Source organism: Colobus angolensis, unplaced genomic scaffold, assembly GCF_000951035.1.
Source record: "Colobus angolensis palliatus isolate OR3802 unplaced genomic scaffold, Cang.pa_1.0 Scaffold224, whole genome shotgun sequence".
Classification (NCBI taxonomy): Eukaryota; Metazoa; Chordata; class Mammalia; order Primates; family Cercopithecidae; genus Colobus; species Colobus angolensis.
Window position 1 is genome coordinate 3092266 of NW_012115422.1, and position 19923 is coordinate 3112188.

At 34.1% G+C, this 19923-nt stretch overlaps 1 protein-coding gene across 3 annotated transcripts in view; it reads left to right on the plus strand.

Moving 5' to 3' along the window:
* The window catches only part of MTX2 (metaxin 2), a 77286-nt gene that overhangs the window by 21823 nt on the left and 35540 nt on the right, over positions 1-19923 (plus strand). For 2 of the 3 annotated variants that reach the window (XM_011944020.1, XM_011944022.1), the window contains exons 2-3: positions 9717-9764; positions 10704-10750. In XM_011944020.1, the coding sequence (XP_011799410.1) occupies positions 9717-9764; positions 10704-10750 (95 nt within the window). Of the gene's footprint in view, positions 1-3754; positions 4502-9716; positions 9765-10703; positions 10751-19923 lie in introns of those variants that run through there. The other variant, XM_011944021.1, reaches the window with a different exon arrangement.

Below are 19923 nucleotides of genomic sequence, written 5' to 3' on the forward strand. Positions count from 1 at the left end.
TTATTCTCGAGATGGAGTTTCGCTCTGGTTGCCCAGGCTGGAGTGCAGTGGCACGATCTTGGCTCACTGCAACCTCCGTCTCCCAGGTTCAAGCAATTCTCCTGCCTCTCAGCTTCCCAAGTAGCTGGGATTACAGGTATGCGCCACCATGCCCTGCTAATTTTATATTTTGTATTTTTAGTAAAGATGAGGTTTCACCATGTTGGCCAGGCTGGTCTCGAACTCCTGACCTCAGGTGATCCACCCACTTCAGCCTCCCAAAGTGCTGGGATTACAGGCATGAGCCACCACACCCAGCCCACTCTGGGTCATTTTAATCTTTTGCTTACTACTTTGTTCCAAATGAATGGGTTGCTGGAGATATTGAGTTATTTATGGAATATTATTTTGAGTTATTTGCCGTAGTTCAGTAAATTGGAATTCATTTGGTATTTTGGAGATTATACACTGTCGTGTATGTTTTTTTCTTGGTTTTTGTGTAATGTGTAGCCCAAACAGAATTAAGCCTTGTTATATGTATACCAGATAATATTGTCATAATGAGGTAGACTTCAGTATTTTTTAGTGGTTTTAACTTCAGGCATTGTAAAGGTACACATAAGGAGACAGGCCACATGTACCTCTAAAATAGAAGTGCCTTATGGGCAGTTACTTGGTTTTCTTTTTAATTTTGCCTTTAGCTCTTAGAATGGTGCCTGACACTTTATATGCATTCAATGTATTTATTGAATGAATGGTAAAACTGATTTGTAGCTGTGGCTAAATTTACTTTCTGAAATAAGATATATGTATAATTTACTATACATATTTATATACACTGAGTATCCCCAATTTGAAAGTTCAAAATCTGAAAATGCTCCAAAATCCAAGTTTTTTTTGAGTGCCAACATGATGCTCAAAGGAAATGCTTATTGAAGTGTTTTGGATTTTTGATTTTTGGGTTAGGGTTGCTTAGCTGGTGAGTATATAATGCAAGTATTCCAAAATGTGAGAAAAATCCAAAATTTGAAACACTTCTAGTGTCAGGAATTTTGGATAGGGGATACTCAACCTGTATGCAACAAGCAATAATGGATATACAGTAGACTCTTATGTCAGTCAGTAAGTTTCTTTTTCCTAAAAACTTATGATGATATGTAGCCAAAGGAATAGTTCTGGTCTAAATCTTCTTCTAGAAGAATCTTCTGGAATCTAGGACTACTTTTGTATTTGTATCTAATACTTACCTATTTTGTCCTAGAATGTTTGCTTTCTGCTTCAGGATTGCTATTTTAATTGATGGTAGTCTATATCTTTGTATCTACACCTGCTTGCAAGTGTGTTTTTTAAGTAGCCTTACCACTGTGCTACACAATACTGCCTGCTTTTTTTTTTTTTTTAAACGTCTATGGAAATGACAGTGTGACGCTGCACTTTCCTGTTCTCCAACGCCATTTTCTGACATAAACACTAATCTCTGACTATTGAGGTAATGGGAAAATGGTTTTAAATACCTTTTGTGGGAAGAGTCACTTCTGCTTACACATCTTGTATCATATCATTAAACATTCCCTATGAAACACTATTTAAGGGGCATTACTATTTAATAATTTCATGATCATCATTATATAGTGTTATTTTTGACTTGCACTATAGTCTGCAAGTTGATTTTCTTTTGAATTTAATACATAGCCCTTAAAATTCCAGTTTTGATAAAGTCTCATATCATCATATTTTAAGTCTAAACATCTTAAAAATCTATTTTAAATGAAACCTTCATATATTGCCTAAAACTTGATGGGTTTTGAACATGGTGTCTATGTTATATCACTGATATCATTAGTATAATATTTATGTCAAATTAACAAATTTCCTTCTTTTCTCTGTGTGTCTTGCAGTAACTTGTCCATGTTTAAGAGCTGCCGAATGCTCTTTGAACATTTTGTTATATTAGCAGTATTTGCATTTACAACTTTGGCAGGAAGCCATCCAAATTTGGAGATAGGCTACACATGTTTCTTGCTCCTTTTATATAACACTGTCTAAATAGTCTTGCTGTGCTGAAGAGATGACATCTATGAGCTTTCGGAATCTGGTTGCCTAAGGATAAACTGAGTTTGACTTCATTAGTGCACAAATGATAGGTTTGTGTAGAGTTATTATAGCATTAATCAATTTGATGGATTGGAAATATGACAGAACTGAAGCAGCATGTAATATTAGTGCCTATTATTCTACAAATTATGTCTTCACCTACATTCATATGGCAGAGGAGTCATGTACATCAAGAGTGCAGAACTTTAAAAAAAAGAAAGAAACAACAGAGGACATCTCTTTCATGGCCCTTCTCTTCTCCTCTTACATTAGATCGTTGAGAGATGGATTTCAGAATTAGACTAATATTTTTTAGGTCATAGCACTTTCATACTTTGAAATACCTTGATTTGAATGGAATAAATAGATATATAATCCTAACCTAATATTTAAGAGAATACTACAAGTAATATATAAAGTCTTTAAGAGACTATGGCCATACATATGTGAATTTATTGGTTAGCAGTCATTTCATTAAAAATGATAATGGATTAGTAGTAAAGAATATTGATTTTTTTGTTGTATTGGTTGATAAAGCTTAAAAATAGGTAACTTAAAGGTAATTAAAATGAATGAGAAGCAAATACTTTTTTGGGGGGTTGTGGGTGTTGCTTTATCATGTGTGCATTTCTGACATTTATGCATTATTTATGGCATTCAAAAGTTCAAGAATATATGTCACTTCTTTTTGATTTTACTTTGTTCTCCAACGTAAGTACTCATGAGCTGCTTTAAGAAATATTAATTTGCCAAAAAAACTCTCCCGCTAAAGCCTGAAACCTTAAGCAGCATCTCTTTTGCTCCTGGTAAAGAAGACACTAAATGTAGCATAATCAGGGCCTGGGCAAAATTGGGAAGTAGGTAAAGAACTAACTGGACTTTTAATAACTAATTGGATATGCACTTAGTTATGAGGTGCTCTGGTATTTGCTTTATTTCTAGGTATTCTTTTTATCTGCAATATAGGGATATATTTCTTCTTTATAAAAATGATAAAAATTTAATGCATCTTTTGTTAGAGAATACTATTAGAATAGTAATTCTAATTTTAAAGAGTGAATTAATGTAGGTCACTAGGAATACCTTAGAGTAAGTTACTGCTTTAGTATGAAAGTGGTACAGGAATTTTTTTATCATGAAATAATTAATTTCTAAAAGGTGGGTAGTTTAATTTAGAGCTCTTATAATAAAGATATTAGCTTAAATGATGCCTATACAAAATTTAATCATTGTTAATTTTAATTTCATATTTTGGCATGTATTATTGTAGAAGTCATCTTCGGTTTGGAGCAATTGAGAAGCCAAGATATTAATTAATAACCTCGGGACCACAAGAATTTTTCACATTCTAGGAATTTACCTCCTAGAAAGAGAGATAAGATATTGACATAACAGTATGATAGAGTAGAAAATGATATATAAGAAAAATGCAAACTGCTGTGGACAGTATAGATAAAGGAGAAATTAGATTTGCTTAGTCCTAAAAGCCTTTTTGATGGATGTGGCATTTAAACTTGGTTGAGAAAGGTATAGGATTTGGGTATATGGCAGTGAAGGAGTATTCTGAACTTAAGGGGAACAATTTGAGCAAAGTCACAAAGATGAGGAAGTATGAAGTTTGTGGGGGAAATTTGAAGTACTCTGGTTGATACAAGGGTCACGTTAGGGAGGTAATAGGCAGGGATCCCCATTCTCCTCACTGATTCACGTGTGTTCCCCCCGCAAACTTTCTCCTTGGTCAAAAAGGATGATTTTATCAGAAGAGAGCAAGACTCTTCCTTGCTCCAGAGTACATGAATGACTGGGTTTCCTGCAAAAACTTCAAATAAATAGTTATTTAATTAGAACGGTGTTCTCCAATGTTGGATGAGATGTATGTAGGAGCAAGGGGTGATTACTGACTTTGTCTGACCTTGGGAAAGAGGAAAGTAGAGAAGAAGTTGTCCTTTTGGATTTTGTCTTTTCCCAAACCAAGAGATCAGCTTTTTATAAGGTGTGGATAATAATTTTCATGATTCATATATTTACATATGAAGACAATTATAGAGCTCGTTTCCTAGAATGATAGCTACGTGGCTGATTTGTAGATTCATTGCCCAGTTTAGGATTTCCACTTTGGGCACTCCTAGGGAATAACTAGTTTTTTTTTTTTTTTCCTCTCATGTCATGCTTTACATGTAATATATGTGCAAGACAATCCTTTGAAATACAGGAAGAAAAACATATAAATTAACTATATATTACTTACCTTTGCACTAACCCTAAAACTGGAAATCTCTTTCTATACAATGTTTTATATTAAATATGTAGTTTACATCAGATGTTACTGCTGTATCACTCCTCAGTTCAACTTACCTGACAATCTCACTGTTCCCCTTTCCATTTCCTATGACTCTAACCCAAGAATCACCATTTATGAAAATTTCATGTCCTTATCAATAAACATTTGAGCACGCAGGCCTGAATTTAGAAATCATAAAATTGTTAATTGCTGAGCCGATATATCATGCACATTATAAAACATATACTAAAAAAGAAAGTAGAGTTAGAAAAGATAAAAATTCAAATTCCAGGAATTTTAGGCAGCTATTTAATATTTTTTTGAGTTGTGTTATTGGTTGTAGTGTTGAAGTTGTTTGAGTAAAGTTTATTTTATTTTTTATGTTTTGCCATGAATTTTTCTTATCTTCCCTGCTACATTCTTAGCCTGTATAGTACAGAGTAATAACAACAATGATGATAGTGCTAATAATGAAAACAAATGTTTATTCAGCCAGCATTTACTGATAACCTGCTATGTGCTAGGTTCTAGGGATGAAGTGGTAAGCAAAAATCAGATGTGAATGGTGGATTCATGGTGCGTATTTTCTCATGGAGAAGGTAAACAACTACTTAAATGTAAAAATACAATGAGAGTGCATGCTATAAGAGCTTGTAAAAGGAGTGTTTGAACTATTAAAGGAGGTCAGCGAAGACTTCCCTGAGGATAGGACTGGCTACATAATTTTTAAGGCCCAGTGCAAAATGGAAGTGTTCAAAAAGTATTCACTTTCAAGACCGAGACAGCAGAACATTAAACCAAGCAGGGGGCCCTTCCAACTGCAGGCCCTGTGCAACTGCACAGGCTATACGCTCATTAACCTGGCTGTACCTGAGGAAGTGATTTTTGAGCTGAGATGTGCCAATATCATAGGAGGATAAAATTGTTCCAGGCAGAAGAAACTGCAGGGGGGAAAGTGGTGCATTCAGAAACTGGATGAAGGCCAGTGTGGCTGGAGTGCAGAGAGTCAAGGTGGGGAATGTGTGTGTGATGAGGTAGGCTGGTAGAGAGGGTAACTTCAGAGACCAAGTAGAGCCCTGTAGGCCATGTTGAGGATTTTGGTCTTTATTCCAAGAACCACATGTAACTATTGATGTGTCTTAAATGTAAGATTTACTTTTGATGTGGTGAGAATACAAGTAACTTGCACTTTGACTGCATTGGACAACTTTCTTCCTCAACCTCCATTTCTTGCCAACCCCCTTTTTAGACACTTTCTGTCTCACCTTCTATGTTTTTTCTAAGGCTGTCTCTTCATTTAGGTGTGTTTAAAATGGCACTTCACACGAGAGGTGCTTTTGGTGATAGAAACTGAAAATAGGTAGAGTAGGCGAGTCATGACATTTTATATACTATTGAAGTAGTTTGTGGTTTAAAACATTTCAGGTCAACTGAAGAAAAACTAGTAAAATGTAAAAATGTTTTATTATTGTTTTAAAATAATTTTTCTTTTAAAATGCCACAGATTTTTAAGATGTATATTGTCAGCGCCATGATTTTAAATCCTTAATCTTTCTTTTACACATGCTCGGGAGCAAGGGGTGATTACTGACTTTGTCTGACCTTGGGAAAGAGAAGCGTAGGGAAGAAGTTGTCTTTTTGGATTTTGTCTTTTACATAATAGGTATTCCCAAACCAACAAATATGCTTTCTTCCTGTTAGGTGTGGATAATAATTTTCATGATTCATAGGTTTACGTATGAAGACAGTTATAGAGCTCATTTCCTAGAATGATACCTGCGTGATTGATTTGTAGATCCATTGCCCAGTTTAGGATTTTCACTTTTGGCACTTCTGGGGAATAACAAACTAGAGATTTTTTTTCTCTCATGTCATGCTTTACATGTAATTATATGAGCTCTGTCACTGATACAGTTTGGATGTTTGTTCCCTGCAAATCTCCTGTTGAGATTTAATCCCCATTGTCAGAGGTGGGTCCTGGTGGAGGTGTTTGGGTCATGGAGGTGGATCCCTCATGAATGGCTCAGTGCTATTCTTGATAGTGAGTTCTCTCTCTGAGTTCACAGGAGATCTGGTTGTTTAAAAGAGAGTGGCATCTCCCTGCCTTCTCTTGCTCCTGCTCTTGCTATGTGTGACACCTGCTCCCCCTTTGCCTTCTGCCCATGTAAGCTTCCTGCAGCTCTCACCAGAAGCAGATGCTGGCACTGTGCTTCTTGTACAGTCTGCAGAACCATGAGCCAAAATAAACTTCTTTTCTTTATAAATTACCCAACCTCAGGTATTTCTTTACAACAATACCAACAGCCTAACAGAATCATGTAAGGTGATACACTTAAGTCAGTGATATTTATATTCTCTGAGCTGCTCATGGGTAAGATAGACAGCTGGTCATTCTTTGTATACTCTACCATTTCTTGTCTACTGCATGATAAACTGCAATTCCTGGCTGCTGGCTATATGGGTGTATATCAGTCTATTTGCCTTCTCTTTTTAAGTCATAAGTTCTATTTGTGATGAAAACACTGGATGTTTTGGTAGAGTTACCTTCTGAGAATTTATTTTCAATAATGATTTCTGAGTTAAAACAGCGTTTATGTCTTAGATTGAGTAAAATATTCACCCTTTTCACCTATTTCCAGCTTTAGATTCTTAATAACAGAGCTTTTGGTATTTGTAGGCAGCTTCTTTGATCTTATTTGCAGTGAAGTAGTATGTTGCAAACTTTCTATTACTTTCATGTTTGTCTTTTGGATGAGATCTGGAGAATCCATGGGGGTGATGATGAATTAACTTTTTTTTTTTTTTTGAGATGGAGTCTTACTCTGTCGCCCAGGCTGGAGTGGAGTGGTGCGATCTTGGCTCACTGCAACCTCTGCCTCTGGGGTACAAGCAGTTCTCTTCCTCAGCCTCCTGAGTAGCTGGGATTACAGGCACCAGCCACCACTCCCGGCTAATTTTTGTATTTTTAGTGGAGATGGCCATCTTGGCCAGGCTGGTCTTGAACTCCTAAGCTTGTGATCCACCTGCCTTGGCCTCCCAAAGTGTTGAAATTACAGGCATGAGCCACCACACCCGGCTGATGAGTTAACTTTTAACTGAAATTACTGACCACATAAATTGGTGTTCATACAAGAACTCTGTTATGTTACAGAGTAGTGAAGTAGCTTCTGATTTATCAGAGAATACTTAGATTATATTCAGCATATGTTTCATACTAGTGTATGTAAAGGTTGGTGCAAAAATAATTGCAGTTTTTGCATATCATTTGTTGGATTCTTCTTTGTAAAAGCCGTAAAACATCAGAATCACCAATTTTAACACAGTAATACAGGTTTAATACAGTTTTTGGGCAAAAACTGCATTACTTTTGCAGCAACCTAATACTTCATTGTTTTAAAAATTTGTAATGCATGCCTAGTATGTGCACAAAGTAGCTAACCAAGAGTTAAAATTACCACAATTTTAAATTAGAATGTTCTGTTACCTTAACATAGATGGTAATATTAAGTTGAGTAAAACTTTAATTAGCCAGCATGTTTAGGGAATTAAATGGTAGGTTTAATCAGATATCTTCTTTCTTTTTACAGACAATTAACATCAACTGTATGCAAAGCATAGTACAGTGTGTGGTTCACAGATGCATATGACACATCTGTGTCTCCAAGGAACTTGATTTCAATATTTATTCTTCGAAATTTTGTGAATTTTATTCCTATGCTTTATTGCTAGTAAGATTAATATAATGCATATAATTGAATCTTTGATGATTTAGAATTTTATAACAAACGAATCTCATTGTATTGTTTTTAGTATAGATGTAAGCAATATAGGTGTGCTGACTATACAATTTATCCGAAAAGGTTATTTTTTGAGTAATTCGCTGATGTCAGCTTGTTTTTGTTTCCTTTTATTTTAAAAACTGTTATACAAGTTAATTGGTTCTTAATGAAATTTTACTTTGTTAAAGTTGTGACAGCAAAGTATTTTGTTTCATTGCTGTGTTGGTATGTGCGTTGAAATTCAGTAGCCCTTATATATATGTGTAATATTGTGGGGAACAGCATATAAAATTATGTGTAGTTCATTATTTACTTGATGTTTTCATGGCATTATCTGTAAATATGAGTTTAATTTTGTGTAGCCCAAACCAAACTAAACCTAAAAGTTACATTTGTTATTTATTGTAATAATACTGTGTTTTTCTTTTCATTCTAAAGCATAAGTAAAAGCAAATTAAGGAGTTCCTTTTTCCCATTCCAGGGAAACATTTTAAATGATCAGTCTTAAAAAATAAATGCTTCACATGTATAAATTTATTTTTAAAAATCAGCCAGAATTATATATTAAAGTTATTTGTTGCTGTGTCACAGAGACTAAATTAGTATAAACACAATTAGAAATATAACAATTATTATCAAATCTCATATATCTAGTTGCTGAGAGCAAATGTAGTTACATTATTAAAATGGGTGATTCTGATGTTTTGTGACTTTCACAAAGAATAATCCAACAAGTGATATCCTGATGTCCTATGTATTTTGTCAGTGGAGCCATTGCTTCTTAAGTGCAGTTGATTAGACAAAATTCAAATCTAGTGCTTTTCTCAAACACTGGGAGGTTGGTAATATTCTCTTTGTAGCTGCAGTCTTCTCTAGATGAGAGATTAAGGGTCAAGTCAAGTTTCATTTCAGGCCTAAAATTATCTTTACTGGCATTAATTCACATTGTAGTTACGTAATGCTTCATCATGCAACTTTGCTCTAATTGTGTTGGTGGGGTGGTGTTGATAGGGTCAAGGCAATGAAATCTTCTGGAATACAACAGGATTCCTCTGTTTTTAAATACTGCCAGATTGTGGGGAAAGATGGACAGTTTGATACAGATATATTTGATTCTTTCATATAATGTCTGCTTGAAATTTTACTTTGTTAAAAGTTTACCGTAAAATATTAAAAATATTATTTCACTACTTTTTTTTGTAGTGAATTAGACATCAGTATCTTTTTATACATATGAATAATATTTAGAATATGTCTGTATTTGAAAGAAGCTAAAGGAATTGTAGCATATGGGCTATTTTGTTTTTTTAATTCTCATTTTGGATTGGGCAAGGTATCTTCCCCTCCTCCCCACTAAAAAAAAATCAGCAAACGATAAACCAAACATGCTTTTAAAACAAGTTATCTAACCTACTTATACTGGTTACCACAGAATCTAAGATAGTGTGATTAGTTACCGTGTATACGTCAACCTTAGCAATTGACTTTAAATGTTCTAGGCAAATGTACATGATTATTAATTTGCTTTGTTATTGATACGTTTTTGCTCTATGTGCCTAATTATCACTGACTTGTTTCCATAGCCGCAGAACCTTGGCCTGAAAATGCTACATTATATCAGCAATTGAAAGGTAAATTCTTGTTCACAATTAAAAATGGCTTTGTATCAAGCTGTATGTATTACAAAAAAATCCTCAGTAATACAATTTACTGCAAAGAGAATATAACATGTAAAAGAAGGGATTCCCTTCTATAATTTGTCTAGGAGGTTTTACCTAAACTTGTATCTGCCAGTGTAAACCAGCTATTCATGGCCTATAAGGTCCTTAGTTTATTATTGACTCGTTATATTGGCTGCTGTAGGCGGTGTAAAATGATGTGGTTGCAGGAGCAGTTGGCAGATTTACTGCACCAATAGCTGAGACAGCAGATTTTTGAAGTCCTGTGGTAAAGTGGGCTCTCAGTAAAAAGGAACTGTTAAAATGTATAGGCTAGGATGGTTCAGGCTCCCTTTAGCAGCTCTTCATATATCATCAGATCACATTATGGACCCCATTTGGGGCTTAGCAGCCTGCTACAGTTGTCAGAAGACTGCAAAGTAATGAAGACTAATAGGCAGCAGCCCTAGTCTTCTAAGCATGGAATTTTTATTGCAGCGAACTTGTCATCTTTCTTTTGTGTGACAGACCTAGATACACTGTGCAATATTAACTGCAAGCTGGTTTTATATTTTTGTGAGTGCTTTTACTTTTAACTAGAAAGGTTTCAGCAGATTTTACTTAATTTTAATGAAACTTTTCTTGAAAACGAAAAATGAATTTGATTTTAAGTGAACAATTTTAATTACATTGCTGATAAAATGAGATAAGTGATCAAATAGTTTTAGAGGAAACTGTCCTAATTTATCATTATTTGTGATAGTTTAATCAAAATTATAATTATATAATAACATTGATATAAAACTTTTGAATTTAGTGGTAGGTAATACCTTTGAAAAAATATAAATACTTTTTGAAAATAAAAATATTATATTCTACTTGGTTAAGTTATGCTTCATTGTATTTCTACAGGGGAGCAAATTTTACTTTCTGACAATGCAGCTTCTCTTGCAGTGCAGGTAAATATGTAAATAATGTAATATGTTTTTCACCCCCTAGGTGATTTGCATCATTTTTCATTACAATTATATTTTTCCCCTTCCAAAAAGTCTGATACTATATGTTTAGATTTTTTCCTGTGTGATTTACCATTATCTATATAACATTGCTTGCTTGTGAAGAATAATTTTATTATGTAATATTCAGTTAATTGTCAGTATATAAAATAAATATAAAAATTATTATTTTTTTTTTAGAAATCATTTTTATTGCTAGGCACATTCTGTGTCTCAGCAGTTGGTTTGCTTTTGGCTGGATATGATGGTGTTGATTATTTGGGGTGATATGTTCATTTGTGGACTCACAATTATTTCCTAATTAATTTGTTAAGATTTATTTATCACATATTTTTAAGCATTGTTTTGCTCATTGCACTCATTGGCCTCTAACTTTAATCTGTTTGGTAATCTTGTAGCAGTGTTCTGGTTCTCTAGCCACTCCTTATATATTTATTGATTATATGAGTGTTTATTATTCCCAAAACCATTTATGAAATGTAATAGCTCTTCAAGTTGTATATACCATTTGTATAATCCAAGAAAAATTAGTGCCCCTGTAAACTTTAAGCTGCATTATAGGAAAAATAGGATACTTGGGGATGTTTTGCTTAAAAAACAATGTTTATGATGTAGGTTATGGATTTATAGTTATCCAATCATTTTGCATATTTAGCTGCTATTTGCTTAGCTTGTGTAGTTTAACATAGGACTGAGCATGTAGACTGGATCCTTAAATGTCTGTTGTATGAATAGTTTATAAGTGTGGTGAAAGTAGTCATGCCTTGATAACAAATGTAAAAGTAAATGATTCGCTGTGTATAAAATAATATTTTCGATCTTTATATCTTTGGAAAGATAGTTTCAAGGCACTGTGAATATTTTAGTTGCAGCACTGATTCTTAACCCTTTTAAAATTGCTGTTTTGGGGATAACCCTTTCAGGATCTGGCAAAAGCTGTAGAACATTTTTCCAGAAAATATACCCAGGCTATTCTGCATGTGGTTTCAGTAGGTTTACTGAGTTTCCTGCTGAAGCTATCTAGATCCCCTAGGAAGAGCCCCTGAAACTTCGTAATAGTAGTTTAGAAAGTGCTGAAATAATTTTCATCAAATAGAAAGATATTTTGGGTAGGACTATACAGTGCTTTTCAACTGGGCAGCTCTTTAGTACTCCCCCTACCGCCATCCTGTGACATTTGAGAATATTTAAGTGTTTTTGCTTGTCAAAACTGTTGAAGGGTAGAGTGCTATTCTCATCTATTGGGTAGATAGATGCCAGAGATGCGCTAAAAAATCCTAAAACGTAGAGTAGTCCCTGCACAACAAAGAATTATCCAGCCCCAAATGTAAATAGATTTGTCAAGGTTGACAAACCCTGGAATAGATGGGTTAGCCAGTTTTCAGTACAAACCAAAATACCATTATATTACCATTTAAAAAAATTAATGTTTTAAATACTCCAGAGAAGGGAGGAAAAAATAAATCTTAGTGTGTATTTTATTTGTTAATTCAATTTTTATGATTTCTATTAATTTGCTTTCTCATGGTTTCTCAAATCATAGTTGCAATTAAAAATAAAACCAGAAAAAAGGACCTTTTACAATGTAGAATTTTCCTTAACCATTTCAATGTTTTTATCCTACATATGTCACTTCGATGATAAATTAAGCAGCATATATTAAAATTTCTTGGTTTTCTTCAATATTCTTTGGCTTGACAGCTGATAGTAGCCATGACTATAAATGTGACTTTTCCAGATATCTGATGTAAACTTTATGGAGTAATTTTCTTCTATATAGTGGGCCAGCATTCGTTTAGAAGAATCAGTTAAAGGCCTACATTTGATGTATAAAATTGATCAAAACAATGTGACAGGTATCCACAAACTGGATTATTTTCTAGAAGATACCAGATATCAAACATCAGATATTTTAATAGTCTGCCAGTTAGGCCATTAGGAAATTTAAATTTTACTTAACATATACACTTGGTGTTTATTATGCCCCTGAAACTAAGTGGTTAGGTCTTTTTGGACTCTAGGAACTTTTATGATTTCAGTTTAAAAATAAATGTTTTTTTCCTTTAGGTATTTACCCTTAGATTTGCTATCTTTCACTCTTGTATGTTGAGTATAGTGAAGTATTAGTATAGCATGTTTCTCTGGTCCCAACTTGAGCCAAATGTGTATATATGCAGTATTATACACACATGCACACGCTAGAGAGACAGAGAGAGAGAGATATCTTCCATTCTGTACTTGTGCTTTGAAGGACTTAAGCTTATACTGATTAGAAACAATAACTTTGATAATAATTCTCTGTTACTATTCTCTCTTACCCCCAAGTCCAAACCAGCCATCTAATAAATACATAGCATTGGTCACATTTGTGATTTGAAATTTTCTAGAAGCCTCATTTTAAAAAAGTAAAAAGAAATAGGCAGAATGTATTTTAATAATATGCATTATTTTACCCAGTATATCCAAATGTTATTTTAATATGTAACCAATACATAATTTATTAATGGGACATTTTTTATATTAAGTTCAAAATCTGAAGTGTGTTTTACACTTACGGTACCTCTCAATTTATGCTAGCCAGATTTCAAATGCCCAGTAGTCTCGTGTAGCTAGTGGCTTTTGTGTTAGACACTGTTATTAATAATAGAATATAATATGAGCAAGACATAATATACTCTCCAAGGTTTTGGCAAAAATTGTTTTGTTTAAGAAGTTGAAGGCCGGGCGCGGTGGCTCAAGCCTGTAATCCCAGGACTTTGGGAGGCCGAGACGGGCGGATCGCGAGGTCAGGAGATCGAGACCATCCTGGCTGACACGGTGAAACCCCGTCTCTACTAAAAAATACAAAAAAGTAGCCGGGCGAGGTGGCGGGCGCCTGTGGTCCCAGCTGCTCGGGAGGCTGAGGCACGAGAATGGTGTAAACCCGGGAGGCGGAGCTTGCAGTGAGCTGAGATCGGGTGACAGAGTGAGACTCCGTCTCAAAAAAAAAAAAAAAAGAAGAAGTTTATGTCTATTGATTGAGTATATGCTGTCTTTTTTTGTTTTTTTTTTTGAGACAGAGTCCCGCTCTGTCGCCCAGGCTGGAGTGCAGTGGCCGGATCTCAGCTCACTGCAAGCTCCGCCTCCCGGGTTTACGCCATTCTCCTGCCTCAGCCTCCCGAGCAGCTGGGACTACAGGCGTCAGCCACCTCGCCTGGCTAGTTTTCTGTATTTTTTAGTAGAGCGGGGTTTCACCGTGTTAGCCAGGATGGTCTCGATCTCCTGACCTCGTGATCCGCCCGCCTAAGCCTCCCAAAGTGCTGGGATTACAGGCGTCAGCCACCTCGCCTGGCTAGTTTTCTGTATTTTTTAGTAGAGCGGGGTTTCACCGTGTTAGCCAGGATGGTCTGGATCTCCTGACCTCGCGATCCACCCGTCTCGGCCTCCCAAAGTGCTGGGATTACAGGCTTGAGCTACTGCGTCCGGCCGAGTATATGCTGTCTTTTATAGAAGATTCCAATTGGTGTCTGTTTCAAAAACAGCAAACCCTAAATAGAGCTCTTTGTTTCAAGTTTGCTCAAATATAAAATAGAGATATAATAGAAGCTATCCTGTTGGGTAGGATAGGATTGAATATGTTAACATTGAATATGAGAATTGAATATGTTAACATATGTAAATCACTTAGAAGAGTACCTGGCATATTGTAAATATGCAATGAATGCTGGTTGTTACTTCTTTCTCTCATAATTCTTTGAAAGAAATAACACATATTCAGTGTCAGTAAGAGGAATGGAAGCTTGCAGGCTTGATAGTACCTGAAAACACTAGAGTAATTGAAAATAAATGTTATATGTAAGAAGAATCTTGTTTGGACATGTTTGTGTTTGTGTGAACATTAATTCTGGTAATCATTCTTTATTAAAAATTAATATTGAATGCTTTAATGCAAACAATTTTATTAATTGAAAATAAATGTTATATGTAAGAAGAATCTTGTTTGGACATGTTTGTGTTTGTGTGAACATTAATTCTGGTAATCATTCTTTATTAAAAATTAATATTGAATGCTTTAATGCAAACAATTTTATTAATACTGAATAATATGTTTTAAAACTATTTATTGAATACTTTTATTGTGTAAGACACTCTATTAAAAGCTTTTATGTGCACCATTGCGTTCAGTCCATTCAGTCCTTCCTATGACCCTAGTGCACGGTAGTATTATTATCCTCATTTTAAAGATGTGGAAACTGAAGCTCAAAGATGCTTCGCCTACATTGATAGAACCCACAAATTGTGGAGATAAACAGAAAACAACAACAACATTGGTTGAGTGCCACCTGTGCTTGTCACTGTGCTGAGCTCTTAATTCATACTAACCCATTTAATCCTTATAACAACTGTATGAGGTAAGTGCTGTATAGGGTAGGTATCATAAATAATCCTTTCACACAGCTACCCTATGAGGTAGGTACTATTAGTATTCCTATTTTCCTACAGATTAGGAAAGTAAGGCAGAGAGGTTAAACAGTGAGCTCAAAGTTAAATAAATAGTGCTTGGCAGAGATGGAATGCAGACCTAGGAAGTCTGGATCGACAGTCCACACTCATAATACTTTGCTGCATATTGGTCTAGTCCAGTGATACAGATCTTGAAGTTTTACCTAACAATAAGTGATCATTTAATCACAAATTATTTCTGACATTTCTTAGTAAATTATATCTTATGATTAATAGTTTACATTAAGGAGTAAAAGAAGATGTCTTAGCTTTTGTATGTTTGAAATGGGATAAAGATAGTCTTACTTCTATAATATTATGAAGCTCAAGGTAGGTAATAAATGGGAAATTCTTTTGAAAAAAGTGAAAGGAATAGGAATGTAAGATGTTGAATACAGAATTAGTGCCTATTTTGACTGCAAAGATTTATGTACTTATTTTGTGAGTGTCTTTATATAATAAAATGTTACTTTCCAATAAGTTTTAGAAGTCCAATGTGCTATCCATTGTGCAACAGAGATTTTCTAGTAAGTTTTAGAAAGAATTTCGCTTTATGTATGTGAAGCCAATTTTAAAAATCTTTTTTTTTTTTTTTGTATGGCTTAATCTAGATATTATAAAAATTTGAATTTGTTTTTTGGAGTGTCTCAAACTGATGATCATTATTAGAATATTGCATGAACAAGTAATCTTTTTCCTTACTTTTTACTTCAAGTTAAGAATAGCATTTAAGCTCAGGTGTCCTTGTTCCGTTTAATATTTTTACTTTTTCTTATTGTTTGTTAATAAATGCTTTTCTCTAAAAGTGAAAGGGAAGACAACAGAAAAAAACTATTTTTTTTCTGTTGAATATAGTATATAATTTGAAAGTCAACATTTTGTTTTGTTTTGCTTTTTTGAGAAGGTGTCTAGCTCTGTCGCCCAGGCTGGAGTGCAGTGGCGTGATCTCAACTCACTGCTGGCGTGATCTCCGCTCACTGCAACCTCCATTTCCCAGGTTCAAGTGATTCTCCCACCTCAGCCTTCTGAGTAGCTAGGATTGCAGGGATGCACCACCAAGCCCAGCTGATTTTTTTGTATTTTTAGTAGAGACGGGGTTTCACCTTGTTGGCCAGGCTGGTCTTGAACTCCTGACCTCAAATGATCCACCTGCCTCAGCCTCCCAAAGTGCTGGGATTACAGGTGTGAGCCATCACACCTGACCAAAAGTCAGCATTTTTATAATCCCCATTAATGCTGGGACATAAACACTCACTTTTCAGATTTGATGATAAATACTTAGCTGACCCTTGCATTTTCCTTCTTTTAGCAAATGAAGCTTTCTAGAAGGATGGATTAATTATTGGCTAAATGATAATATCCAAATGTAGTGTTTGGGAAAGAGCAGGAGAGAGGAATATCTTTCTTTCTTTTGAGGCTGCAGGTTGATTACTGCCTTAGAGACAAAACTTGAGTGTGAAAATACAGCTGCTGTAAATTTGTCGTGTCATTTAAATGGCCATAGTAGATAGCTACCTACAGAATTTTAGAGGAAATGATTTTGAATTTTCAGTTTGGTTGGATACATTTTGTTTCAAATGAGTTGTTCAGGGTTTTATGCCGTTTTAAAGGATCAGTTTAAACCTGATGTAAATATAAGTAGGATGACATGAGTATATATATTTTAATAAATAATATAATATTCTATGAAAAACCTTTAACAAATTGACAAAACTTTATTAAAGCCTCAAAGTATAAAGTTTTAGGTTTTTAAAATTTGTACATTCCTCTTAATTTGATTGTCCTCTGTCAGATGAGGCTTCTGAATTCACTTTCAGGGTTAGGTGAAGGAAAGGAAAGCTAAGGGATAAATATAATTTAGTGTACATTTATGAAATACAGAGACTTACAAAATCCTTTTCAGTATTCCAAACAAGCAAAATGGAGTCTGCAGATGTGTGTTTGATGTCAGTGAGTTTAAATTCTTCAGACTGATTGTCTTACATTACATTATTATAGTTTGTGTGCCAGAAATGTTAAAGCATTTTGGTGATTTATGCTTATAAGACCTTGGATTATTTCAATATATAAAATGTGATCTTTATCAAGATAATTGTGAACTGAAATTGCAAATAGAATTTAGCAGTTTAAAAAACAAATCTCAATATTAGTTTCTCAACACTTAAATAGCATGGTGTATATAAAACATTAAAATTGGTCAATGTAGAATTTGTGAAAATGAAGTATATTCCAAATAGAATTAGGTGGCTATAGGAGTTGTGGTTTTTAGTAATTCGTGAAATAATGTGAAATGGTTATAAAGGGTAATGGTTTACTAATATAAATATATATTTAACTTAACAAAATTCACACTCCTGCAGTTCTGAGAGATTGCAACTTAGGATAACAACTGTGTACTTTTTTGTTTAAAAAGTAAATAGCAAGCAGGACTTTATAATTTGTTGCTATTAAACAGAACAATAAAGATACAGTAGTAAGATGGAAAAACAACAGCCTTTTTTTTTTTTTAACAGAAAAAGGCTAGAATTCTTCATTATTAGATATACAGTATCAACATAATCAATCTAGCAACATTATATTTGAGCTGAAAATGTACTTAAATTTGAGGCCGTGCACTACCCTGTGTGAGTGAAACATCTTTCATATAGTTCTAAGATGAAATTACCCTTGAATGAATAGCATCTTCATTTATCTTCAGACCCCTTCTGTGCTTTTAGTGAATCTATTCTTTCAACATTCTACAACAAGAATTACATTATACCATTATACCAGAGTACTTCTGCAGTGTGAAATAGATTGGTTTGGAAAATGAACCTGGCTTTGCTATAAATTACATTCACAGGTACAAAGGAATTTGTTATTTTGTTTAAAATAGTCATAAATATAATTAAGGTCTTAATTTATGTTAAACTACAAATATGGCTATTATGGTAACTGGATTAGGAACTTAATCTGTCACTTCAAGAATGATACCTAACACTTTTCATTTATAACCTTAGATACTTTATTTCAATTACAGGGTCTGCAGCTGTTTGATATAAAAATGAATTATTTTATAGATTTGTTCATGGTTTTTAATTTTAAATCATGCCTCTTCAGTAAGGTAGAAAATAATTCATCAGTTGTCACAAATTTTCCTTTGTGTCTGGTTGAAAAAGGATATGAATTAAAATTCACAATCATTTTTATTTTGTGTCCTGAAAATGGCATTGCATGCTTGAGAATAGTCCTTAGTGAATTCTTACATAAAATATTTCAAATTTAATTAGGAAATGAATAGAAGCTTTGTCTTAAAGAAGAAAAACTTGATGTCTGCTGTCTAAGGATAGCTTTACCTGGTTGAACTGAAAATAGATTGCTACCTGTCTAGAATTTGAATAACTTTGTTCATGTGACTTACATAAATTTAGAAGCTGTGTTTATAACCCCTCGAATCCCATGGTATTAATCAGTGTAAAGCATCTAATCTTTAAAAGGTTATTAAAGGCAATTCTTTAAAATTTTGATTTACTTTTATATTTTTATTGGCAAGCAATCCTGATTTTATTGCTTAGGTGCAACTAAAGAGAGTGTGCTGTGTATCTAACTTGAAAGACAAATGTTCATTTTGTCTTTGGAATAAAGAAGAGGAAAGAAGACAGTTGGTGCTGGTCATTGGCAAGTGTTTCAATTCTGAGTTACTATTAGTTAATTAAAGAGAAATGAATATATTTTATGTTCCTTCCATCTGCTAGTTCATCCTAAGAACTTTAATTTTTTTTGTTATTATTTTTCTCAGTTGGGAATTTTTTTCTAAGCAACGAAATTTTAAAGCATTCATTATAGGAACTCAAAAAAAGAATATATATATTTTTTCCTTTTCTCCCCAACTATTCATTGAGTGCCAACTATGTAACTGCTATTGTGTTAGGTTCTTGGGTTATAAGAATTGTTCTTTCTGTACCTTTGACTATTTTGTAACTCTTGCTTAATTTTGACCCTACAACTTTATGAAAGTAGTAAACAAGATAGACATGGTCTGTATGTACTAATGAAGCTTATATTCTTGGGAGGAGGGGCTGTTACCAGTTCATTTATCAGTTTTATCAGTGTGTTATTTATATGTAGTTCTCACAGGGAAAGCTTATATCTTTCTCTATTCTAGTTGTCTTTTTTGTTGCTTTCAGAAATAACCTGATTTTTTTCTATGGCTGTCAGATGTTGAGGTATCTAAAATTGACTCAGATATTCCAGGAGTAGTTTCTAGGTGAGAGTTTTATTAAGGAAGGTCAGTCTATGAAGTGATATGTCTTCAAATGTGCTCTCAAGTAACATTTCATATTTTTTGGTAACAAATTCACTCTCTTTAAAGCTTTTTATGCTCATTGAATTGTGGTTTCTGATTTCTACATAGATCATTATTATTATTATTATTTATACTTTAAGTTCTAGAGTACATGTGCACAATGTGCAGGTTTGATATATATGTATACATGTGGCATGTTGGTTTGCTGCACCCATCAACTCTTCATTTATGTTAGGTATTTCTCCTAATGCTATCCCTCCCCCAGGCCCCCACCCCCTGACAGGCCCCAGTATGTGATGTTCCCTGCCCTGTGTCCAAGTGATCTCATTGTTCAGTTCCCACCTAAGAG